The sequence below is a fragment of the Pelodiscus sinensis genome, chromosome 1, assembly GCF_049634645.1.
Source record: "Pelodiscus sinensis isolate JC-2024 chromosome 1, ASM4963464v1, whole genome shotgun sequence".
In the NCBI taxonomy this organism is placed as follows: Eukaryota; Metazoa; Chordata; order Testudines; family Trionychidae; genus Pelodiscus; species Pelodiscus sinensis.
In genome coordinates, this window is record NC_134711.1 from 82,231,267 (window position 1) to 82,257,451 (window position 26,185).

Below are 26,185 nucleotides of genomic sequence, written 5' to 3' on the forward strand. Positions count from 1 at the left end.
ATCCAGCTTCTCATCCACTGTAACCCCCAGGTCCTTTTCTACAAAACTGCTACTTAGCCAGTTGGTCCCCATCCTGCAACAATGCTTGGGATTCTTCCGTCCCAAGTGTAGGACTCTACACTCGTCCTTGCTGAACCTCATCAGATTTCTTGTGGCCCAATCATCCAATTTGTCCAAGTCACTCTGGACTCTATCGCTGCCCTCCATTGTATCTACCTCTCCTCTTAGCTTAGTGTCATCCGCAAACTTGCTGAGGGTGCAATCCATGCTCTCATCCAGGTAATTAATAAAGATGTTGAACAAAACTGGTCCCAGAACCAAACCTTGGGGCCACCCTGACATCGAGCCATTAATCACTACTCACTGGGCCTGACCTTCCAGCCAGTTTTCTAGCCATCTTACCATCCATTTATCCAATCCACATTACCTTAACTTGCTGGCAAGAATATTGTGGGAAACGGCATCAAAAGCCTTGCTAAAGTCAAGATATATCACATCCACTGACTTTCCCATATCCACAGAGCCAGTTACCTCATCATAGAAGCTAAGCAGATTGGTCAGGCACAACTTTCCCTTTGTGAATCCATACTGACTATTCCTGATCACCTTCCCCTCTTCCAAGTGCTTCAAAATGGATTCCTTGAGGATCCCCTCCATGATTTTTCCAGGGACTGAGGTAAGACTGACCAGCCTATAGTTCCCTGGATCATCCTTCTTTCCTTTCTTAAAGATGGGCACTACATTTACCTTTTTCCAATTATCTGGGATCTCTCCTGGTCTCCATGACTTTTCAAAGATAATGGCCAAAGGCTCCTCAATGACATTTGCCAACTCCCTCAGTACTCTCGGATGTATTAAGTCCAGATCCATGGATGGATGTATGTTTAGCTTTTCTAAATAGCTCCTAACCTGTTCTTTCCCCACCAAGGGCTGTTCACCTTCATCCCATATTGCGTCACTTAGCACATTAGTCTGGGAGCTGACCTTGTCCGTGAAGACAAAGGCAAGGAAAGCATTAAGTGCTTCAGCTTTCCCCACATCATCTGTCACTAGGTTACCACCTTCATCCAGTAGAGACCCCACACTCTCTCTGATCACCTTCTTCTTGCTAACATGCCTGTAGAAACCTTTCTTGTTATCCTTCACATCCCTTGCGAGTTGCAATTCCAGTTGCGCTTTTGCCTTCCCGATAACTTCCCTGCATTCTCGAGCTATACATTTATACCCCTCCCTAGTCATCTGTCCAAGTTTCCACTTTTTGTAAGCTCCCTTTTTGTGCTTAAGTTCACCAAGGATTTCCCGGTAAGCCAATCCGGTCTCCTACCATATTTGCTTCTCTTGCTATGCATTGGAATGGTTTCTTTCTGTGCCTTCAATAAGGCTTCTTTTAAATACTTACAGCTCTCCTGGGCTCCTTTCCCTTTCATGTTAGCATGCCAGTGGATTCTGCCCATCAGATCTCTGAGGGAGTCAAAGTCTGATTTTCTGAAGTTCAAGGTGTGTATTTTATTACTCTCTTTTCTTCCTTTGGTCAGGATCTTGAAATCTACCATCTCATGATCACTGCTTCCTAGGTTGTCACCTATCTCTACTTCCCCTGTTAGTTCCTCCCTGTTTGTGAGTAGCAGGTCAAGCTGCGCACAGCCCCTGATTGGATCCTGCAGCACTTGTACCAAGAAGTTATCCCCAACATTCTCCAAAAACTTCCTGAATTGCCTGTGTACTGCCGTATTGGTCTCCCAACAGATGTCAGGGTGATTAAAGTCCCCCATGAGAACCAGGGCCTGCGATCTGGAAACTTCTCTCAGTTGTCTGAAGAAAACCTCATCTACCTGATTTGGTGGCCTGTAGTAGACACCAGCCACAACATCACTGCTGTTCCTTACACCTCTGAGCTTAACCCATAGACTCTCAACAGGCTTTTCTCCCCTCTATATACTGGAGTTCTGAGCAATCATAGTGCTCTTACATACAGTGCAACTCCTCATCCTTTTCTCCCCTGCCTGTTCTTCCTGAACAGTTTATATCCGTCCATGAAGCACTGCAGTCATGTGAGTCATCCCACCAAGTCTCAGTTATCCCAATCAAATCGTAGTTCTTGGACTGGTCCAGGGCCTCCAATTCTTCCTGTTTGTTACCTAGGCTTCTCACATTGGTGTACAAACACCTTAGATAACCAGTTGATCACCTTACCCTCTGCATTCGAATCAGGGGTCCACCTTTGTTGCTCGTTCCTCTTTGCATTTCTTCCCGGTATCCGACTTCCCCGCTCCACTCAGGGTTTTGGTCACCATCCCCCAACAAACCTAGTTTAAAGCCCTCCTCACTAAGTTTGCAAGACTGCCTGAAAGCATGCTCCTTCCTCTCTTTGTTAGGTGGATCCCATCTCTTCCTAACAATCCTTGTGCCTGGAACAGAGTCCCATGGTTGAAGAAACCAAAGCCCTCTCTGTGACACCATCTGTGCAACCACGCATTTACTTCCTCAATTCGACAATCCCTGCCCAGTCCTTTCCCTTCAACAGAGAGGATGGACAAGAACACTACTTGCGCTCCAAATTCTTTGATCCTTCTTCCCAACTCTACGTAATCTGTAGTAACCTGCTGAAGGTCATTCTTGGCAGTATTGTTAGTTCCCATGTGGAGAAGCAGGAAGGGGTAGCGTTCCAAAGGTTTGATCAGTTTGGTAAGCCTCTTGGTCAAATCCTGAATTCTAGCTCCCGGTAAGCAGCCCACCTCTCGAGATTCCAGGTCCGGATGGCAGATGGATGGCTCAGTCCCTCTTAGGAGGGAGTCCCCGACCATCACCACCTGCCTTCTTCTTTTAGGGGTGGTGGTCGTGGAACGACCATCCCTAGGACTATGCATCCCATGTCTTCCAGTTGCAGTGGTTCCCTTTTGATTTCTTCCTTGTGAAGTCCCTTCCAAAGCATTCTCCATCACAGAGCCTGTGGAGAGAGCCTGAAAGTGATTACTTACCTCAGTAGGAATGGGGGATTCCTGTGCTGGCTTTTTTTTTTCCTTCTAGAAGTTACATGCTGCCAGTTCTCTTCCTCGTCCTGTACTGCCCTCTCTGGCTCTTCCACCTGCCTTGCTTGCAGGATTAAATACTGCCTTCTGTCGAGGAAGTCTTCATCCTCTCTGATTGAGTGTAGTGTCGACATTTGGACCTCCAGTCCTCTAATTTTTTCCTCCAGCTTGCACTTAGTGCAGATGAAATCTCTTCTTTCTTCCGGGAGGAAGACAAACATGGCACATGCTGTGCAGGTAACAACAGCCGAACTATCACCATCCATACCTGCTAGCCTAAAAAAGGGTTTAAAGGAAAGACCAGAGTACCTCGCTCCCTTTCTTCTCCCCTTCCAAACTCCCTCTCTAAACTCCCTGTTTGCAATCACCTGTTTGGAAGCTCCCTGGTCGCTGACTCACTCCTTTATAAAGCCTTGGACTGCCTGATAGTCCCTCCCTGTACCAAGGCTCAGCCAATCAGCAGAGCCTTCTAGATTTCAAACTTAAATTAGAAGCCAACAGTTTCCAGCTGCTAGTCACAGCACACACTCGGGGGGTTGTGTTGGTTGTTTTTCCTCAACACTATGGATAAGAGGAGTACTACTAGGATTATCACATTGGAAGAATCAAGAAATCAAACCCGAAGAACTAATTAGGTAACAAATGTAACCCTTTTGCCAGGTAGTGTTGGCAGCAGCCAGGGCTGGGTTCAATATCTCGGGGTTTCTTTTCATCCATCTCTCACAGAACTGGCTCAAGCCCCCACCCAGTAGCCTGGGAAAATCAAAAAACCCTGGGAGCCTCTGAGAGGCAATGCTTCTCCACTCACAAGCACAGAGTCTGAGCATAGAAAATAAACTTTTAATGTAAGAGGGAGAGAATTAACATGGCATTAGCTTGGAAAAATACCAAAATTGTATTGGGAAAATTCCTAACCAAACCACGAGTAAACATCCCAGCTCAAATGGATTGAGCAATGTCCTTTGCCTCTCAAGCACATAAGTCCAGCAATGTAAATGTCCCATTCACATGCCCAAGCTTTCTCCGTACCCCACTCAGAGTTGCTGCCCTTGGTCAGGGTATTTCAGAGCTCAGGGGTCATTTTCAGAGCTCACCTCCCACTCTTGGGGGTGGGGGAATAGGAGGCATCTCACCCAAGCTGTTGACCACTTGCTGCTGCTCCTGCCTGCTGGCCACCTGCTCCTGCCAGTCCTCCCTGCTAACTGCCTGCTGCTGCTCTTACTAGCCACCCGCTGGCCGCCCTGCTGGTTGCCTATTCCTGCCAACTGCCCTGCTGGCTGCCCGCTCCTGACAGCCACCCTGCTGGCTGCCTGCCGCTGTTCCTACTGGCCACCTGCCGCCTGCTCCTGCCAGCTGCCTGCTGCTATTCCTACCGGCTGCCTGCTGGCCACTGCTGCCAGCCACCCTAATGACCGCTTGCTCCTGCCAGCTGCTGCTTCCATGATCGGTCTGGCTCTGTGCTAAACCTAGTGATTTCAGCTCTTGGCTCACCACTTAGGCTGGCCAAAAGATTCCAGCTCCCACTGGAATAGTATTTCAAACTAACAAAGAGACTCCTTATGGAGTCTGTTTTAGGTCTATCCTTAGAACGGGGGGGGGGGGGGGGTGAAAGGGAGGGAAGAGACAGGTTGAACCAGTCTCACAGCTCACACCTAGAGAGCATGTAGCCTGCTGGTTCAAGTTCCTCCTTCTTCAAGTGGTTGCTCATGTGCATTGGAATTAGGTGCATGTGCGTGCTGCGTGCACGTGCTGCGTGCACAGTTCCCGGAGCATTTTTTCTCCAGAGGTACCCGTTGGGCCGGCAGGTTGCCCTCTGGAGTGGCACCACGATAACAAGGCATAAATACCTCTGCCAGCCCTCCCCCACTTCAGTTCCTTCTTATCACCTGTGACAGTTGTTGCAGCTTCTCTTGTTGACTTATTAATCCAGTGATCAGGGTTCTTTGTAGTGTAAAGAGTTCTTTAGCCTTAGTTTGCATTTAATAGTATAGTTAGCACTTAGGTATTTTGAGTGTTCTTTCCCCTTTGGGGGAGGGTATGCCAGGCCCGCACGGTTTCAAACCCTGTGCGTCCTGTGCTATACTGATGCTGCGTGGAGACTCCCATGACTCTTGCTTAAAGTGTCTGGGGGAGGCACACTTGACGAACTCCTGTAAAATCTGCAGAAGTTTTAAGCCAAGAACCAAAAGAGAGAAAAATTCCTGCTTAAAACTCATTGTAATGGAGTCAGCACTTCAACCGGCACCAGAAAAGGGAGGTGCGGTCCACAGTGCACCAGCATCCATGCAGGAAACCTCTCCATACCGCAGCACCAAAGCCTTCGGCACCAAGGCACCGATTCCAGCCTCCGGTGCCGAAGAAGAAAATGAACAACAGAGGGAGGTCTCCGGCCAAGAGACTGCACAAGAGCCGGCACCGGTTACATTCACTCTCCTGATCCCCCCTGTGCCGACGGGAAGATGGCACCCAGAGGCATCACGATGACACGGTGTGGGAACATAGTCTGGAGCAGATACAGCTGCAAAGGCCATCCATGCCAGAGACCTTTGAAGCAGCGCAAGAGCTGATAGAGCTCATGACGTCTTCTCCTCAGCCTGTGCTCCCTCAGTACTGGGAGTGTTCGCCTACAGCACCAGGGGCCTCAGCGGCACCGGTAACAGCGGCAGGGCACAGATCTTGGTCAGCACCACCAACGGTGGTACTGCCCACTACAATGCTACGTCAAACGGCACTGCAGATGGGATCGGTGTCGCCAGCTACAACGTCAGTACCGCCTTCGGTACTGGAGAAGGCTCCACCTGCTGTGCTGCAAAGGGCGCCAGGCACCGATCCTCCAGCACCAGCCACCATGCTCCCACCTAGACAAGTGCATACGGGGAAGCCGGAGTCCATGGAGAGATTCAGACAGCATCACCTCTCCAAAGCACCACCCATGGCACCGCCGTGGTCTGCATCTGAATACTCTTCAGAGTCAGAAGCTGAATCACGACCATCCAGGTCTTCGTCGAGGACCTCATCTCAGTACTGTGCTTGTTCCCAGCACCAGCCCAGACAAGGGGACTTTCAGCAAACTTGGCCTCCACAAGCTCAACCCCACAACATCCAAATTAGTTACAATACACCACATTCCATTCTAACAACTGACCATCCATCAGGCCTATAGCACTGGCTGAACTGGATTTACATAACCACACCTACGATCTCTTTCTCATTCCAGCATGAGCTGTATTTACATATCAACAGTTGATTATCTCGCTGGCTAAACAACTGAATGAGCATAACCACACCCACAACTCCTTTCCCCTTTCAGTTGGTTGAATTGGAAGCAGTGATTCGGACCCTGCTTACATATATATTTTAGTGAAACGGTTTAAACCTCTGTTATAACTCATAATTAACTCAAATGCCTAATATAGTTGGGAGTAAAGATTCACAACTAATTAAAGGCTGAGAATGCTCCCTCTACAGAGCCAGAGTCCTCAAAAAGACCCCACAACAAGTACCGAAAATATAAAAAAAATACATTCCTCGTGTTTATTCTTTTCATAGAATCATAGGTTTGGAAGACATCTCAGGAGGTCATTGAGTCCAACCCCGAGCTCAAAGCAGGATCAATGCCAACCAAATCATCCCAGCCAGGGCTTTGTCAAGCTGGGATTTAAAAACCTCTAGGGATTGAGATTCTACCACCTCCCTAGGTAACCCATTCCAGTCTTTCCTAATATCCAACCTAGACCTCCCTACTGCAACTTGAGACCATTGTTTCTCGTTCTATCATTTGTCACCACTGAGAACAGCCTCTTTCCATCCTCTCAGGAAGCCCCCTTCAGGTAGTTAAAGACTGCTATCAAATCCCCCCTCACTCTTCTCTTCTATAGACTAAATAAGCCCAAATCCCTCAGCCTATTTTAGTGTCATGCTGAGGCTACAATCCATCCCCTCATCCAGGTCATTAATAAAGATGTTGAGCAAAACTAGCCCCAGAACTGACCCTTGGGGGCACTACGCTTGACACCGACCACCAACCAGACATCGAGCCATTGATCACTACCCATTGAACCTGACAATATAGCCAGCTTTCTATCCACCTTACAATCCATTTATCAGATCCATACTTCCTTTTTTCTTTTTGAAGGTCACCTTGAAGAATAAAGAGGGTTTTTGTGAGGCTTAATTAATATTTGTAAAGCACTACGAGAGCATCAGGTGAAAAGTGCTGTATAAGTAAAAAGATTTTTTGTTACAGAGGAGACCCATATCCAATAGAATTCTTTTCACATTCATTTATAAATATTTTATGCTATTAATGATTTTTTTTATTGAAATAAGAATTTGTTCTACAATCTCCCCTTAGCACTTCAGAGAAATGGTAATGCTGAAATTTTAATATAATTGTATCCATAGCAGCAGATTTTACTTTCATAAACACAGGATTAAGGATTCGTTTCAGGTTCCAGAAGATAGCATTAAAGACAACATTTTTCTTTAACATATAATTAAATTCCTTAGTTAACAACCTGCTTGTAAGGAAGAAAGTTCATATTTAAACACATTTTCAACAATTGCATAGAGTAAAACATAAAATTAATTGCAAAGTAAATTGCTTCTAGATTTCTATATTATAGGAATATGGATGGATTTTTCTTCCCTTACCACTGAATGTAGACTAGGGTTTATAGTCTGTTAAACTCAGATAAGTCTTTGTTAGCTTCATACTCTAATTTCTGCAATATGCACTCCATCAATCTCCGCGTCCCCGCAAATATTAGGAGACAGGACTGTTTCTTGTTTAATTCCATAGTTTGAAGACTAGCAGCTGGGACAAGCATGTTACTGGGCTTATCCCTGTCCTGCAGTAAAAGGGTGGTGTTAGTTACTTCTTTGGCCTTCTCTATACTTATCAGGAGATGGCGCAGCAGGGGTTGATTTAGCATGTCTAGTAAAGACCTACTAAATTGACTACAGATCATGTTCCTGTAAATCCTCTGCAGTGGAGATGCTGTTGTAACTCAAATTAAGGTACATCAACACTAGGCTACTCTATTCACATAGCTGGAGTTATGTCCTTTAGCTCAGCATTGCCCCCTAATGTAGACTTAGTCTATGACACCTGAGGAAAACCTGCATCTCTCAAGTTGGGCACCCAGGGTGTGTCTAGACTACACCTCTCTGTCAACAGAGAGCTGTAGATTAGGCACATCGAAATTGCTAATGAAGCCAGGATTTAAATATCCTGCGCCTCATTAGCATAAACATGGCCGCTGGCTCTTCCCAGAAAATGTCATCTGTTACCATGCATTACTGACAGACACATCAAACTGGGGATGCCAATTTATCTCCTGATTCTGGCAGGAATTTCTCAGCACCCTTTACATTAAGTCCCTTGCCTCATTTACCCATCACCCACAGACTAATGGTCAAACAAGAAGAGTCAACCAAATCTTCAGAGTTATCATTATGATGATTGGTTGCCCCTGCCTGTTCTATGGCAAACTTGCAAGTAACTATGGGTATGTCTACACTACCACCCTAGTTTGAACTAGGGTGGTAATGTAGGCATACCGCACTTGCAAATGAAGCCCGGGATTTGAATTTCCCGGGCTTCATTTGCATAAGCCAGCCGGCGCCATTTTTAAATGCTGGCTTGTTCGAACCCCGTGCCGCGCGGCTACACGCGGCACGGGCTAGATAGTTCGAACTAGCAAGCCATTCCGAACTATCTGTACACCTCGTTCCACGTGGCTTGCTAGTTCGAACTATCTAGCCCGTGCCGCGTGGCTACACGCGGCACGGGGTTCGAACAAGCCGGCATTTAAAAATGGCGCCGGCCGGCTTATGCAAATGAAGCCCGGGAAATTCAAATCCCGGGCTTCATTTGCAAGTGCGGTATGCCTACATTACCCCGCTAGTTCGAACTAGCGGGGTAGTGTAGACATACCCTATGTGACTATGTGACCCATACCTGAAGCCAGCATAGCTCATTCTACAGTCTACCACAGCACCGTCTATGCCAACGCAGCTGTATACACAACCTGGACCTACTGCAGCTGAGTGACATGCAGCCCTCCCCTAGCTGTGCCCATTGAAGCTGCACTGGCCATTGAGAAGCGCTTCTCACCTGGCCCCAAATTGCTGCAGAGAGAGAAGGCTGGGGTAGTCTTCTCTCCCCAAGATAGCCTGTAACTGAATTCTTCATCCTCAGCCCCACCCCAGAGCAATGATTTAAATGAAGAAAAACAAAAATTATTTGAGGTAAGGACCTGAGCAACTCTGAGTAAATTTTCTAGTAATAAATATAAATAAAGCGACCTCATTTTGGAGAAGGTTCATCTCTTACACTGAACTTTCCAGGTCAGACCTTCTGTCTCTGCTCCCCATTTATTTTTAATAATCAGCCATGCAACAGCACTTCTTTGCATTTATGCCTGTGAATGAGAGTTGCTACTCCAGCTTCTTTGAGCTTTCCAACAAGAGAAATGTTTGATGTGTTAAATGGACAGTTGTCAGTTCCTCAAAGCCAGCGTCGGTGCTTCATATTGTCATTATTCTCTAGCTTTAAAAGTCTACTAAGGAGCTATTAAAAACAAAAGCAGCAAAACAAAATGATACAGTGCAGATTGCTTGAACCCTTTGCTTCCTTGGTATTGGCTGTGCTTTCAGTGAGTCTTTACCTAATAAATGATCTCAGCATTGCTAGGTATAAAATGCCTATGTCAACTCCTTTTCTGATAAAATGGTGATTTATCTGGTTCACTTCAGTTGTCCTGGTCTATGTAAGTGAGCTAAGGTCAAGAAAAAACAAAATCATGCTACCGTTCTACAAAATGCCATTACTTTTCCTGACAGCCTTTAGCATTGTGTCTTTATTCCTTACATTCATCATGATCAAAAAATCATTGCTCATGTTTTATCTCCTGCACCAACAGCTCTTTTCAAAGGACTTCTGTGGCATTAGTGTTCTTTCTTTTGGAGATACATCCAGTCTTGGGGCTGAAAGAAATGTTGGTGCAGAGAAAAGGTGAATTGAAAGTTGAGGAGACCAGGAGATCTCTATGTTTGTCTGCCATCAATGTTCCCCAGTCAGATTGATGAATGCAGCAAACTGCACTTTCCCCTCACATCCTGACAAAGGGGAACAGCCAACAATGTCTAGTTTGAAATGGTGGGGATGGGCGAGGATTCAGCCCACCCCTGCCCACTCTAGTGGGCATTTGGAGGGGTAGAAATCTCAGAGTTGGGGCAGTTCTGGATGCGGGGGAGGGGTGTGTGTATGTGTGTGTGTGTGCGTGTGTGCGTGCGCGTGCCTGGTGATTCTGTCTCTTTTCTGTATGGTTATATGAGAAGCAATCCCATTCCCATTTTTCTGGCACAACCAAATCATTACCTTGTTTTAAGTTATGATAAGAGGAAGCTGTACATTGAATTTGACCTCCTAGCTCTTACTGTTTATGAGGAGTTCTTGAACAAAGAGATAAGCCAACAGACAACCTCCCTCAAATATATAGCATCAGAGGAGTAGCCGAGTTAGTCTGTAACAGGAAAAACTTAAAAAAAATAGACTAGCAGCACCTTAAAGACTAACAAAACATGTAGACGGTATCATGAGCTTTCTTGGGCACAGCCCACTTCTTCAGATGACAGGAGTGTTAGAAGTCCAGATCCAAGAATAAATAAGAGGGGGCTGAAGAGGGAGGAATAAAAGAGAAAGGAGAAAAAAAGGAGGGGAGTAAGAAAAAAAGAGAGACAATGAGTAGATAAGCTTCAAAGGGGTACCTGAGTCTGTAAAAGGAAAAACTTAAAAAACAACAAATAGTGTAGTAGCACCTTTAAAGACTAAATAGTTACAAGAGGCTGATAAGAACCATTAGCACCTCCATTGTTTGGATGGTGGGTTAAGTCATAGGATGTGGAAGGTAGTGTGTGAGCCAGCCAATCTCTTTGTTCATACCATTTGCATAAGAATTAAACTTGTAAATGAAGTTAAGTTCCAATCCTTCTCTGTGTATTTGGCTTGTGAATTTGATTAAAACAAACCGGTGACTTGGAAATCTATTAATGAGTGTCGAGGTAGATTAAAGTGTTCTCCAACAGGTTTTTTCTGTATTGCCTTTTTGGATATCTGATTTGTGTTCATTCATTTTTTCCCATAGAGACTGTCCAGTTTGGCCAATATACATGTCAGTGGGACATTATTGGCATTTGATGGCAGTTAAATGAGCCTCTGATTTGGTAGCTGATGTGGTTGGGTCCAGTGATGAATCGCTGGTGTAGATGTGAGGGCAGAGTTGACACTGGGGCTGATTGCAGGGCTGGGTTCCTGGATGATTGTGATGGAGGTGTGTTATGTGGTTATTGAAAATAATTTGAGGTTAGGGGGTTGTCTGTAAGTGAGCCTTTCCCCCAAGGCCTCTGAGAGTGAAGGGTCATTTTTCAAGATAGGTTGTAGATTGTTGATAATGTCTTGGAGAGGTTTAAGTTGTGGTCTGTAGGTGATGACAAGTGGAATTTTGTTGTTTTTTCTTTTTAGCCTGTCTTGAAGTAGTTCACGTCTGGGTACTTTTTTTTGCTCTATCGATCTATTTAGTATTACAGAAGCCAGTCACCATGAGAAGCCCCGTTAGGCTAGGTGGTGCACACATAACCTGAGTGGCACATGCAAGAAACTGGACTAGACATTGACCCATTATGATGATATGGACCAGTCCCAGGGTTCCCAAGCTTTTTGACACGGGGACCAGTAAATCCATTCGCGAGCTTTCGGAGGACCAGTAACATTCATTTGCATATTTGCATATTCATTAAGCAAATGATGATATGCAAATACACTGGTTTTGGTCCTCTCAACGCCCCCAGGGCCAGCTTTAGTAAAGCTTTTGATACGACCACCCATAACATTCTTACCAGCAAGTTAAGGGAATATGGATTGGAAAAATGGACTGTAATCCAATAAAACCCTGCACCACCACATCGTGTATTGAAAAGGGGCTCATTTATTTTCAGGAAGCTGACACCATCTTTGGAATTTTTTATCCATATTCTCATTCCGGATGGTGAATGCACCAACCAGGTTCTCTTCATTCTGACACATTGTAGTGCCTTTAAACCTCACTGTTAGCAGTGGGGATATTTAAAAGGCACCGCTTTTACATTTTTATTCAGAATCTGCATGTGCCCTGAACTGTCCCGCTCCCCGCTGGCTGATTCTCTTCCCCCTCCCCCCCCCCTCCCCGCCCACTATGGGCCAGCCCTGCTGTCCCTGCCAGCCAATTCTCTCCTGATCTCTCCTGGCAAGCCCTGCTGCCCCCGCCAGCCCTGCTTCCACGGGACGGTTCCCCAGCCAGTCTCTCTGCCCCCGCCAGGTGTCCCCCCCCCCCATGATCTCCCCTGGCCAGCCCCACTGCTCCTGCCCCCCCCCCCCCCCGGCCAGCCCTGCTTCTGCTATCCGTTTCCCCCCGCCCCCCCCGGCCAGCCCTGCTTCTGCTATCCGTTTCCCCCCGCCCCCCTCTGCTTCTGCCAGCCGGTTTCTGCCTCCCCCCCAGCCAGCCCTGCTTCTGCCAGCCGGCTCCCTCCCCCCGCCCAGCCAGCTCTGCTTCTGCCGACCCGTTACCCTCCCTATCTCCCCCGGGCAGCTCCACTGCCCCAACCCTGCTTCCCTGCAGCCCATATCCAACTGCCCCCCCTCCAGCCAGCAATAAGAGCTCACCTGGTAACCCTCACTATCCCTCTGCCGGGAGCCTGAAACATACGGCTGCATCCGCCCAGCCCAGCCCAGCTGAGGGCTTGGGGGACCTGGCGCTGCATGGGCAGTCCAGGAGCCCGGAACACCCTGGCAGCCACGCTGAGGCCCGGTATTTTTTTCCCGCAGACCGGTAACGGGCCACAGCCCATAGTTTGGGAAACGCTGGTCCAGTCCTTATGGACCTACATCTAAATGTTGTCAAAGTTTTGGCCACAGGAGCTAAGCTCATCCCCATTACAGACCAGGCTACTGGAATGATCAATAAACACTTCAACGCGCCACCCAGACCGCCCTGGCATTGGCAGCTTGGTGCGCCTCCGCCTGCGCCCCCCTCGCCAGGCCCCAGCCCAGCGCAGAGCCGGAGCAGCGCCCACGGGTCACTCAGCCCTCGCATGTGTCCGCCTGCCCGTGCATGTCTCTGCACATGTGACACGTGCCCCCCGTTAACTGGCTAACCAGGATTTTGCATCCATCGTCCCTGCCCGCCTGTGCACACGTGTCTGTCCGCCTGTCCCTGCACGTCCGCTTGTCTGCCCACCAGTGACGCGTCCCTGTTCCCTGGAACGACAGGGCGCGGCCCGAGGCCCCGCTGACAATTCCATCCCCCGGCCCCCAGCCGCGTCCCGCTAGGAGCCGCTGCAGCAGTAGCGGAAAGGGAAGGCGAACGCATTCTATCCCTTTTGCCCTCTCTGGGCCGCCGTACACAAGAGTCCGTTTGGGGACTCGCAGTGGCTGTTGGGACGGGCTGTTAAGTTGCAAGAGGCGCGGAAACTCCGCTCTAGCTCCCTCGCGCAGAGGAGCGGGAGTGGGCGGGGCGCCCGTGGGTAAGTGTCTGCGCGGGGCTTGCTCCTGCAAGCAACGCTCATTGGCTGGAACCATGAGTCGGACCCTGTAGAGGACTCTAAGCCGGAGCGCCCTAGCCAATAGGAAAGGGGAGGGCGGCGGAGCGGGCTTAACGCTGGAGGACCAGGTGCCGGTTACCTGGGCAGCGGACACCTCCCGCCGAGTCGGACGGCCTGCCCCCCCCCCCCGTCAGTTCCCTCTCCGGTCCGCAGGCACGTGAAACCGCCGGCACGGGGAGCAAGAGCGAAGTTCCCGCAATTCCGATGCCGCCGCAGCGCAGTTTAACCCAGGCAGCCCGCCCAGGGGCTCGGCGCGGGGACCTCGCCCGGGGCCTGCTAGAAACCAGCCCCGGGCGAGGCGGCGCGGGGAGGCCGAGACCTGCGTGCGGGGGGCGTCGCTCAACTGTCCCCCGGGAGCCAGGGGGGTTGGGTTAGGCCTGAGCTACATCTGCTGTTTTGTTCTATAGTTAGACTCCGCTACCTCCGTGCTGGGGGCTCTGGAAAAGCCAGGCCTAAGCCTAGCCCCCTGGTGTAGCTGCATTCCTCTAGCTCAGTCTGGGAATTCTTCCGTCGACCTAGTTACTGCTGCTCCCAGGGCTTGTCATCACTACAGGATGCTGCTTCGGGGGTTAGTTTATCGCCTCTGATCCAAGTGCTCTCCTGTCAACTCTGGCACTCCAACAGGATGCAAAGAGTAGGTGGAGTTGACAAGAGAGCAGCCCTGCTGACCTTACTATGTGGAAGACATCATGGTAAATAGTAGATCTATGGGGTAGGGGACTTCGTGTTGAATAGGTTTAAATGATAGAGAAACTTCTCCCATTGGTATAGGAATCCCCAGCAGTGCTGTTTTAACATTGACATAGCGTGTCTCCGCTGGGCTGGATCCATAGGGCAATGATTTATCGGGGGGGGGGGGGGGGTGTCAATATATGAGGTAGCTCAACTGCTGATTGCTCCTGTTAACTACTGTACTCCAGATTGAGAAAAATAAGAGGAGTTAATGGGAGAGTTTGTTTCCATTTAGCTAATTTGGTGTGGATCCTGTGGCAAGTACAACTAAGCTATGTTGATTTGAGTTACTCTGCTAATGTAATGCAAATAGTGTTGCATAGATCCACCTGTCCCCCTAGTGTAGACCTGCCCTCGGATTGAGGGTTAATTTGCATGTGTGGATTTTTAAAAATAACTTGAGTTAAGTGAAAGTATCAGTTTGTTTAGGCACAATAACCAGCTATCCTATAGAAATGTTTCTAAACAATCAAAAAAGAAAATGATGCTATTGAGTAGGAAGCTGAAAAGAAAAGGGACTATAAAGAAAAGTGAAACCAAGTAGTCTATTGTTATTGTCAAAGTTGAATGTAGAGCCAAACCCAACAGCATTGATAGTGACAGCAAATTTGAAATTTCATATTCTTTTGTATGACCTGTGTCACTAAAACCACAGATTAAGATTTCCCCCCCACCTCCTTATATGATCTAGGGTGGGGAAGTACTGGAGTGCTTACAGATCAAACTTCCATTCTTTACTTGAACAATCCATTTTAGTCTGAATAGCTCCCATCTACTGTTTCTCAAAAGTGGTTTCTGAAATACTCATGGTTCAGAATGAAGCAATTAAGAACTTAAAGAATTAAGTATTTACAAGAGGGTGAGGGGAAATGTACCACCTATAAGGCTTCAGCCTGAACAGTTATGAGTTATCAGCAGGTTAGATTTAACATCACAGGCTACAAATGCCATCTTTTTGACTGCTTGTATAATGTCAGCTTGACACTTTGTATCATTTTATCAAGGAAATCTTGTAAGAAATTGTGGAGGGAATCCTTCCCCTTAATTTACAAGATGAATGGTAGCTAACTTGTTTTCCTCCCATGCTTTTTTTATGCTTATAGGTGCAGCCATGCAGGAGAGCATCCGTTTTGCTTCATCTGGAGATGATATTAAAATATGGGATTCCTCGTCTATAACAGTGGTGGAGCAGTTCAACCCACATGCTTCACATCAAGTCAACTCATTGTGTTGGGGAAGTAATAATATCCTTTATGATGTTAATTTGGTACTATGTCTGTGCAATTTTGCAAAACTCGATTGAATTTCTGGATTAAATGAAAACTGATAATTACAAATACTTGAGTCTTGATTTGAAGAGCTGCTTTTTTACTTTTAGGCACAGGTTTTGTCCATTGGTATAGAAAATATTTAGAGTTGAGGGATAAAATATCAAATTACATGGGAGACTAAATTGTTTAATTCAGTGATACTCTGGCTGAGGCACCTGAGCCACAAATGGCTCTTTAATGTATGTCTGGTGGCTATTTGCAGCCCATAGTATTAAAACACACTGTGACTTTGATTAATAATCTATCAGGATACTTTTACTACAGGGAGGAGAACCTTTTGGGTGGGAGGCCACTGACCCATAGAAAAATCAGTTGGGCGCATCACATGAGGGGGAAAACCCCCTCCAAACCCTCACTGATGTGGCCCTTGACTGAGAGGCAGAAAAACACTACAGATATTCCTCCTGCACACAAGAGCCTAGGGGGCCCAGATTAGTAGATTTTTGTGTGGTCCAGCCCCATGGGGGGTGGGGCTGGAGCACCAATGTGGGCTGCCCAGTGCTGGGGGTAGGGAACCATGAGCCTCAGGGGCCAGTTCTAGGCAAACTGGGGGCTGGGATTTTGGTCCCCACCCCTGTTTTACTATATTGTTAACCAATTAAAATTGATAAAATAGTGCTTGGTCTATTTTATTTTTTATTTTTTTTTTTTTTGCTGTGAGTATTTAATAAAATCTAAATATTTTCTGTCATACTGTTTAAATAGGAATATATCAGTGGTTTTCAAACTTTTTCTTTTTTCTCATGACCCAGCTGAAGAAAATTGTTGGTACCTGTGACCCAACATAATTTGACTAAAGTCTAGACACGGGTGGGGCTGAGGATGAGAGCTTTGGGCAGTATGAGGGGGGCTCGGGCTTTGGGGCAAGAGGGGCTTACCTTGAGCAGCTCTGGGTCAGCAATGCAGTGGGGACGCTAAGGCATGCTTCGTACCAGTCCTGGCACTGTAAACCATGCTGTGCCACAGAAGCAGCCAGCAACAGGTTCCCAGTCAATGGACATGCGGAGCTAGTGATCGGGGCAGGGGCAGTGTACAGAGCCCTATTCATTCTTTTTTCCCCCTCGAGCTAGGCCTGCTGCTGGCTGCTTCTGGGGTGCAGCGTGGTCTGTGGTGCCAGGATAGGCAGGAAGCCTGACTTAGCATCCCCCACTAATCACTCTGCAGCAACGAGTCCCAGTGTCTGACATTGCATGACCGAGTACTGGGTCATAATGCCTAGTTTGAAAATCACTGGAATATATAGTACTATAGTAAATAATGAATTCACCCTACTGTGGCTCTTTGAGTCCTGAATTGTTGGGGCTCTGAGTATCATTGGTTTAGGTGCTAGCAGAGTGGAGATTTAACCAACAAAAATAATCCAGATACCCTTTCCCCAAATTTGCCTTCTTTTTTTGGTTAGATTTGGGGGTACAGTGGTGTCATATAGGAGAATATATTTCAGGAAAAGGCAAACCATTTTCATAACTGCTGTCTAATTAAATATAATAGAGAAGAGCAAGAAATCTTTCTGTGTATCTTTTTATTCCCCCTTTCCCCAAAGAGCAAATGAGACTGTTTCAAAGCAACCATGTCTTTTCAAGGTATACTACTTTGAACTTTAAGCCAATCAGTTTAAGTAAGTGCTATCTATACTTACTTGTCAGCAGCTGTACATAATTTCATCATCTATATTCGGTGGTCCTTAACTCCCAATTCAGATAATTTTCTGGTCACTGCCTCTACAATTGGTGATAAAATAGTTGTTTCAAGCTGTAAAGGTAAACCTGTTCCACTTTTTGAACTAGCTGAAGGGGTAAGTGTAACTTATGGCTTTTGGGTGTTTTTTTCTGTTTTTGTATTTGCATGATGTCTGCTCTGCATGCTGTTTAACAACTTTATTTAGATACAGTTACAATAAGGACGGTTAAGGTAATGACACACAATGCCACATGTTAGAAAATTGAGCATTTAATTTACCATTTTATTATATTGTGTTGTCTTATTGAGTTCAAGGTATCATTGGGTTACATTGTCAGTAAATACTAACTAATTACAAGACAGAAGCTGAGACTTAAATCTTGTTCTTAAATTTTATGAGTTTAGCCTGTATGTACATTAGGGATGTAAAGGACTGGTCAAATATCTGATAAGCAAATGCTTATCGGATAATCGACTAGTCGCTCCACCCCCCCCCCCCCCTTGTTGCCTCTATTAAATAGAGGCAGCAAGGGGGGGAAAGACTGGGGGTACTTAAGAGCTACAGCACCGCATGGAGCTTGGAGTCAGCTGGGGACTACACGACTCCTCAACTGACCTTGGGCTCAGTGTGGCTGCCGCTTTGAAATGCTGGGTTCCTGGCTCCACGTGGCATTTCAAAGCGTCAGCACTGCTTTGAGTCTGGGATGAGCTGGGGACTCCTCAGCTGACCCTGGGCTTCGTGCAGCATGCCAGCTTTGAAGTGTACAAGAGTCCCTAGCGGGGGCTCTTGTGCGTTTCAGAGTGGAAATGCCCGCATGGAGCCCTGAGTCAGTGGGACTTCCCACAGCTTTCCAACTTTGAAATGCACAAGACTACTCCCTCTTCCACCCCCCCCCCCCCCCCCCCCCGCTGCGGATCTTATACATTTTAAAGGTGGAACGTAGAAGTGCTTATCAACTAGTCAATGTTCTGGAGAGGGAGAGAGACCCACTTATAGAGTTATATTCTGACATGGATGCTTGGGTAAACTGTGTTGGAGTGCTAACTTGTTATAATCCTGTTCCCCAGTACTATAGTTTTTCTAATCCCAGGACTAGAAGGAACCTCAAGGTCTTCTGCTCCAGCAATCCCTGACAGGTGTTTGTGTAATCTGCTCTTAAAAACCTCCAGTAATGGAGATTCCACAACATTCCTTGGAAGCTTATTCGAGGATTTAACCACCGTGACAGGAAGTTTTTCCTAACTTCAGGGGTTAAAAATGAGTAGTCCTGTAGCACCTTTAATGCTAACAAAAAATATAGTATCATGAGCTTTCTTGGGCAAAACCCACTTCCTCAGATGAGAAGAGTGGAGAGAAAAGGGGGGACCCTCACAATTTATAACAGAAAAAGAAGAGGAGGGGAGTTGAAAATAAGTACCTGTCAATTGTAGTGCTGGTGCTAATAAAGCTGTTTGAGTGGTCTGGAAGTGTTTCACATACAGGTTTTGATACCATTTGGGTGTTGAATGTAAGTTGGCCAGTTGGGTGTGGAAAGCAGGTTTTATAATGGGCCATCCAGTACAGGTCTTTGTTCAAGACAGGAGAGACAGTGTCAAATTTGCTTATGAAGTTCAGTTCCGTACACACTCTCTAGTTGGCTTGTGAAGTTCCTTTACAGAAGAATGGCTACTTTGAAATTCAATATTGAGTGCCCAGGCAGGTTAAATGAGTGCAGAATCTAACTTCATATGCAATTTGACACTCTCTCTCATGTTTTACAGGTTGGACCTCCCTGGTTTGGCACCCTCGGGACCTGACTGGTCCCGGATAAGGGATTTTTCCAGACCAGGGGAGGTCATTGCAGCTGCCCCTCCCCACTCACGCTAGCTTCCTGGCGCCCACCTCCCCAGCCCAGCTGAGCTGTGCACCTGCTTCTGATACCACCCCCTCCCCAGCCCAGCTAAGCCGCACGCTGTCTCTCTGTCCCCCCTCCCCTTGTAGCCCAGATGAGCCACATGGCTCTGCCCCCCTTCCCCGCACCACAGATGAGCTGTGCACCTGCTCCTGGCTCCACCATGCAGCCATGATGAGCCTCATGCCAGCTCACAGCCCCTCCCCAACCCACTGAGCCACACACAGGTGCCTGGGCCCCCATTGTCCTGCAGCACACAGGACTCTCTGATCTGGGAACATCTGTGGTCATGCTGGAGCATGGATGTTGCTGGACCAGAGAATCCCAGATTTTAGAGGTGCAACCTGAACTATTGACTCCTATTTAGCTTCTGATCCACTATGACCCCCATATTCCTTGCCAAAATACTTCTTCATAAGCAGTCATTTCCTGTTTTGTATGTGTGCAACTGATTGTTCCTTCCTAAGTGGAGTACTTTATATTTGTCCTCGTTACATTTCATTTACTTCAGCCACTTTTCAGTTTGTCCAGATCATTTTGAATTTTAATCTTATCCTCCAAAGCACTTGCAAAACTCCTCCCAACTTGGTATCATCCACAAACTTTATAAATGTACTCTCTCTAGGTTTCAGAGGGATAGCCTGTTAGTCTATAACTGAAAGAACTTAAAAAACAACAAATAGTCTAGTTGCACCAAAGACTAACAAAACATGTAGCTAGCATCATGAGTTTTTGTGGGCACTGCCCAATTCTTCAGCTGAATGGAGTTATTAAAGGTCCAGTTTCTAAATAAATAGCGGATGGGGTGGGAGAGGGAAGGAAAAAGAAGGGGAGGGAAAAGAATAGTCAATTAGTACCTTCTTGTGTCCATGTTATATGAAACGGACATCGAATTGACTATACTTTTTCCTTTTTCTCCCTCTTTCCTTCCTGCCCCCCATCTGCTATTTATTTAGAAACTGGACCTTTAACTCCATTCATCTGAAGAAGTGGGCTGGGCCCACAAAAGCTCTTAATATCATCTGTGTGTTTTGTTAGTCTCTAAGGTGCTGCTAGACTATTCATTGTTTGTTTTTCTTTTTACGCTGTTATCTAAACCACTGATACCTGCAGGTCTCCACTCAATATACCCTTTCCAGCTTTATTGTGAGCAACTGATTACTCTCTGAGAATGGTTACATAGTATTTCTGTCTATATTGTATTTTCCTAGTTTGTTTATGAGATGGTCATACAAGACAGTATCAAAAGCCTTACTAAATGCTAACAAACTAAAATATTGGTAACCAAGTATATAAAGGTCGGGCTTTTACAGATTTGTGGGAATACTGGTGAAATTTGTCTGTTTAGATGTCTGAATGTAGCTACTTTTAACTGCTTGATACCAGTGATGAGAATGACTGACTCTAGAAAATACATGGACTCTCTATAGTGTTCCTGGACCTAAGAACTTCAAAGTGAAACTTTAATAATAATTTTTTATCATCACTGTAGGTCTGTCGTTGAGTGGCTTTTTTTTCTTTCCAAATTCAGTGCTGCAGTGACTATTTTTTTTTTTTTTAAGAAGTACTCTGTGGAATTGAAATGCTTTCTACTAAAATATTCTCTGTAATGTTTAAAGAATATGAACTTGGAGACCTAGACAGCTTCACAGAGTCTCTTTAAGTAATTTGTTTTTGAAAGTCTTATCTCATTTATTCACGGTAGTTATTGTGTGATACTAGAAGTGTAAGGAATCACTTTTGGGGAGGCTATTTCAATATGCATTTTTCATATGCAATATAAAAAAAGCTGAGGTGGTGGCAACATGAAATGGGAAGAGGAAAAGTGAGAAGTTTGAGTTAGTATGATAGGTTTAATATTTAATATACATATAGTCCAATCTGATTATTCCTCACCTATATAAGTAAAAACTGGGTGCACTGAAGTCAGTAGGACTGCTTATATTAAGCTCTTGAGTATTTACATGATATAAGAGAAATATATATGGAAAAAGCTACCAAATCTGTAATTATAATTTCTTATGGCTGTTTTTTTTTTTTTTTTTACTAGGCAAAACAGACATGTGTGAGCTTAAATTCCAGTTCTATGCATATCGTCAGTGGAGGCCTTGATAACACTGTTAATATCTGGGACTTAAAGTCTAGAAGACTTCATCGTTGCCTCAAGGTAACTATTTTTAATTTTGATTCTGATAGTTGACTGGGGAAAAAAAATATCCCATAACTTCTAGCTTTGTTGACCATCTTGAATGTGTACATTAGCGATGTGAAATGTTAACCTGTCAGCCACACCCTTAACATGTGAGGGTTCCAGTTAACTGGTAGAGGCTGGAACTGCTCCCTGCCTGCCCTGGGCATGGGGCTGCTCCAGTGCCATGGGGCCCATGGGAGGCAGAGGTTACTCTGGCTGGCCAGAGCAGACCCTGTCCATCATGGGGCTGGCCCATCCTGGCTCCCCACACTGCAAGGAAGCTGGCTGTAGAACCTGCCGAAAAGCCTCCCTGAGAGCAGGGCTGGCAGCCCTTGCTGGCCCCAATCCTAGGGTGGCAGCTATGCTAGCAGTCCTGCTCCCGGGAAGGGTTGGCTGTGGGTTCTGCAGCTTAGCTTTATCCTGCAGAGCCTTTAGTGCGTGTAAGTGCTAAGATTTTTAGCAGGTACATAGTTACCTTTGTAAACAACTTTTTACGTGGTCACCTAGTATACATTTGAGGTAGCAAACAAGGTACAATTTATCACCCTAATCTTACAAAAGACTCTCTCATGCTTAATTTCATGCTCTATAAGCAGTTCAGTTGAAATCAGGGATGCTACTCATAGGGCCTAAAGTTAAGCACATGTGTAAGTCTCTGCAGATTCAAGATTGAAGTAACAAACTGATTTCAAAATATTTTGAATGGGATTTTCGTATTGGAAGAAACTGACAAAAAAACCGAATCCAAAAACAAGTTATTTCAAGAACTGTAGTTTCTAATATTCCTTCTTCATTACAGCCTTGATCCTGCAACTATAAAGGGATATGCTTAAGCATATATTCTTAAAGTTTAACTTTTAACATGTATGGAAGTGTTGTCAGGATTGGCACTTTAATGAGCAAAAGTATGTGTTTAAAGCGAGGTATGCCCCCTCCCCCCTTTACCAGGCCGTTTTAGATTTTCAATGATTTAGTAAAGTGTTAATTCAAAAAATCTTGTGATAGTTTCCATGATATCTTGGGGAGTTGCAGTACTATGAACTCCATAATTAAGGATATAATTACTTTTGTTGGGTTTTTTTTAAACCAAATACCCCATCTACTATACAAAAAAAAAAAAAGTTAGTCAACTAAGATATGTTGTCATTAATGTTTGAAAGTGAGACTTGCTTTTTTGGAATTAAGTAAAAGCCACTGCTCATAAAACAAGTCATTGTGGTAACTCCAAACTAATTTTATTTGCATTTTTTGTTTGCAACTAGAGCCTCTGGGCAGTGGAGGTTGACAAGAAAAAAGGCTGTATGGCTGATTGCTGGTCACTTGCTAAGACCTTATTAATATCTCTGTAGAGTCAGCACTCTAGACTGAAGACTCCTTAAAGGATTTCAAGCAGTCTGCATGCATCACAAAGTTTGTCCAGATAGACGGGTCTGAAATCTATGAGCATAATTTTTGAACTTTGCCCTGGGTGTTGCAAATGGAAAGCCAAAATGAAATTAAACACAATCTGTATAATCTTACATTCCTGACTGGGGGGGGGGAGAAAGTTCCTCATAGTAGGAATACAAATAGGTTTTTATGATCAGCTACAAAACTGAGTTCAGACATGTTGTATTAAGAAAAGCCATGACAATCTGGGGAAAAATTTCCAGATTTTCAAATCATAGCTAAGGTTCCCTGCATCCTTAACTCTAATCCCATATCAATGCCAGTAATCCATCCATTAAACCTTTTAAAAATGTATCATTATAACTGTGAACCTTAAGTATTTTTCCTGACTTTCAGACTTTTATAACTGTAGTATGTAAAAATATTTTTTTCAGGTAATTGATACCTGTTTCAAACTTATATTTTTGTCTTCTGCTAGAACATTCTTCAGCACTCTGTTTTAGTCGTTTCTTTCTCTTTCAGGATCATAAAGATGAAATTACTTGTGTAACATTTAATTGGAATGATTGCTACATTGCTTCTGGATCGATGAGTGGTGAAGTTATTCTACACAGTGTTACTACCAATTTATCCAGCACTCCTTTTGGTCATGGCAGCAGTCAGGTACAGTATATGTATACTGAAATAGTAACTTTCTTGGGTTTGGTGTTTAATATTAGATTATTGAATATTTTACACTATCATAAATAGTAATTTTTGTACTGTAAAGCTTCAGGTTTGTAGGTTTATAAATGTGAAATTAAAAATGTGTTAATTCTTGTTGCTTAGTAATGTTAATCATCATTGTGTCTACAAGTAGTTATTTTTTATAAAGATTATTAAACCTACCATCTCTTTTCTGGAAATTTAAAAATGCACATGAGAGAGGAGGGTTTTTAGTTCTATTCCAGTTTGATATGGCAGGAAATGGAATGTGAAGAGTCAAAACTGGACATGTTTAAAGTATATTTGTACTCTGTTTTAGAAAAACAGTTATGGGTTTCTGTATTGGCTTCAGTACCTCCAGATTAACTTTAAATTTGCTCAGTTTTTAAGGAATCTAGGAAAAAAATATCAGTTAAGGCAGAATATAACCCTGTATTTGAAATTTAGCTAACATTCTGATACTCAAGTCCTAGTAGAATTTTGTTGAATTTGCACAGCTCTTGAAATACAGTACAAATAAGATCTGTTTCTATCGTGTGTAGATGGATGAATTTTACCCTATCTCTGTGCGAAGTTCTAGTACAAGGCCTATGCACCACTTACAGGTCTCAGCTGTAGACTCTGCTTTCTGCAGGCTTATAGAGATTGCAAAACTGTGGATTTCCTTGAGGAAATCTCTCTAAGAGCCCCCTGTGAAATATAATCAGCAGAATGACTATTCACCACCCTCAGTGTAGCTTTTTGATATAGCGATGGACTGGGGCATACGCTGGAATTGGTAGTAGCAATTGTGAAGAGGAAGGGAGGCATAGTTGGAGCACATCAGGCGATTACAGTGAATAAAGGTAGGCTGCCTACGTGATGTACAGAGTTGATACTTCTCCCAGGCTGCCCTACTTATGACTCCTAGGGTGTGTTTATACTTACCAGAAGATTGACACCTCAGAGGTTAATCTTCTAGCAGTCAATTTGGTGGGTCTACTATAGACCTGTAAATCACCTGCTGATGTGGATGTAGGTGTCCGGGACTACTCCTTCTGCAAGGAGTAAGGGAAAGTGATGGAAGTGTTTTCTCCCATCGGCCTCTTGTTATGCGGACATCTCCGTCACTCTGCTTAAGGTAAGCCAGTCCAGCTATGCATTTTGCATAGTTGTGTACCTTAAGCCAACTCCCTGATCTAGTATAGATCAAGCAGGCCCTAGTGTATTTCCAGCACCAGCCAAGTTGTGTCTTGGCTACTGTCACCTGTTGCAGTTGGCCTTTTGCCTCTCTTGTGCTGGCATAAAGCTGGAAAAGGTCCTCTTGTCTAACACTGAACATAATAGTTAATGAAGTTCTAACAAGATTTTTCACAGGAAAAAGGTATTGTTTTAATACACATTAGGATGAAGGAAATTATGTAAAATCATTAAACCAAAGTTTAGTTTCTTGTGCTTGTTGTGTCTTCAATAAATCTACCATTTATATTCATACAGAATTGTTTGCTGTTTAAAAAAGCAATCCAGCTATTGAACTAGTCAATTTGTCATTTGTGCTGTATAAATGGCTATTTTTGGAGGTTATCTTTGACAGTTATTTAGGGACAGTTAACTATTAAGACCATAATAGTGAAAACAACAGGAATTATGAACTTGAGAAACAGCAACAAGGAAGTGGAAAACTTTCAGCTGGGTTACACTAATCAAGTGGTGTTTTCAATAGGTGCTAGATTTCATAAACCTTTATAGTAGCTGCTGTTCAGGTATATTTTCTCTCTTTTTTCATTAGAGAGAGATCAGATAGCTTTTCTGATTATTAGCAATAATACAGTGAATAGCCATTTTCTTGATAAAGATTGAATCAAAAGCTTTACTGTCAGCTAAATTGGAAGATTGTTAAAGATATTCTAGCTACTACATTAAAGTAATTACACACATATAGCTAATACTGTTTCTCAAGAGCCTATAATATTTTCAAATGAGTTATGGGGAATGGTACTTGATTGCTGGGCCATTTTGTTTCAAAATATGTAATTGCCACACAATTTTAATATGATAGCTATTTAGATACCTTGATTAGCTGCATATGGTTCATCGTCTACAATTTTTTTCTCCTATATGCCTATATAGTTCTATTTTTCAGTTTTGATTTTCATTGGAACTTGTAGATAATTGCAGAGTTATACGATTAAATTATTATCTAAAGATAAATATAATGGTTTTATAGATCTGCCAAATCCAACAATTTATAGTCTAAGGCTCTAATTCTGTAAGAGTGAATTTTCAAGGATAAACAATGTATTATACCTCTTAATTCTGGCTCATGCTCTTTGGCTTAACTAAGGAGGGGTGACCCTTACGAAAGGGAAGGAACTGCAGAGGCTTAGCCATCTTCGTTGTGAAGCTGAGGCCAAGCTAGTATTATAAAAGTGGTTTGCCTTTGTCTGATTCAGTATAATGGGATATCATTTCTTTACCAGTTCATTTCTAAAGCTGTCATCACAATGTTTTCAGAGGTATGAAACATGCATTTCACCCAAGAATTGCCCCGTTAATTGTGAATGCAAATTCACATCTATGTGCATTACTAGAATTAAGTTCTTGTGCAACATACAA

General features: G+C 44.6%; 1 protein-coding gene and 1 long non-coding RNA gene across 5 annotated transcripts in view; one reads left to right on the forward strand and one right to left on the reverse strand.

Annotated features, from left to right (window-relative positions):
* The window catches only part of LOC142830216 (uncharacterized), a 47,479-nt gene extending 33,498 nt beyond the window's left edge, over positions 1 to 13,981 (reverse strand). For both annotated transcript variants that reach the window (XR_012905262.1, XR_012905263.1), the window contains exon 1: positions 13,750 to 13,981. This is a non-coding gene — a long non-coding RNA (uncharacterized LOC142830216). The remainder of the gene's footprint in view (positions 1 to 13,749) is intronic.
* Positions 13,462 to 26,185, forward strand: part of NEDD1 (NEDD1 gamma-tubulin ring complex targeting factor) — a 48,372-nt gene continuing 35,648 nt past the window's right edge. The window contains exons 1-5 of one of the 3 annotated variants that reach the window (XM_006118281.4): positions 13,462 to 13,592; positions 15,506 to 15,646; positions 17,434 to 17,528; positions 21,356 to 21,472; positions 23,408 to 23,548. In XM_006118281.4, the coding sequence (XP_006118343.2) occupies positions 15,514 to 15,646; positions 17,434 to 17,528; positions 21,356 to 21,472; positions 23,408 to 23,548 (486 nt within the window). In that variant the 5' untranslated portion in view covers positions 13,462 to 13,592; positions 15,506 to 15,513. Of the gene's footprint in view, positions 13,593 to 13,663; positions 13,824 to 13,980; positions 14,363 to 15,505; positions 15,647 to 17,433; positions 17,529 to 21,355; positions 21,473 to 23,407; positions 23,549 to 26,185 lie in introns of those variants that run through there. The other 2 variants (XM_075933837.1, XM_006118280.4) reach the window with 2 other exon arrangements.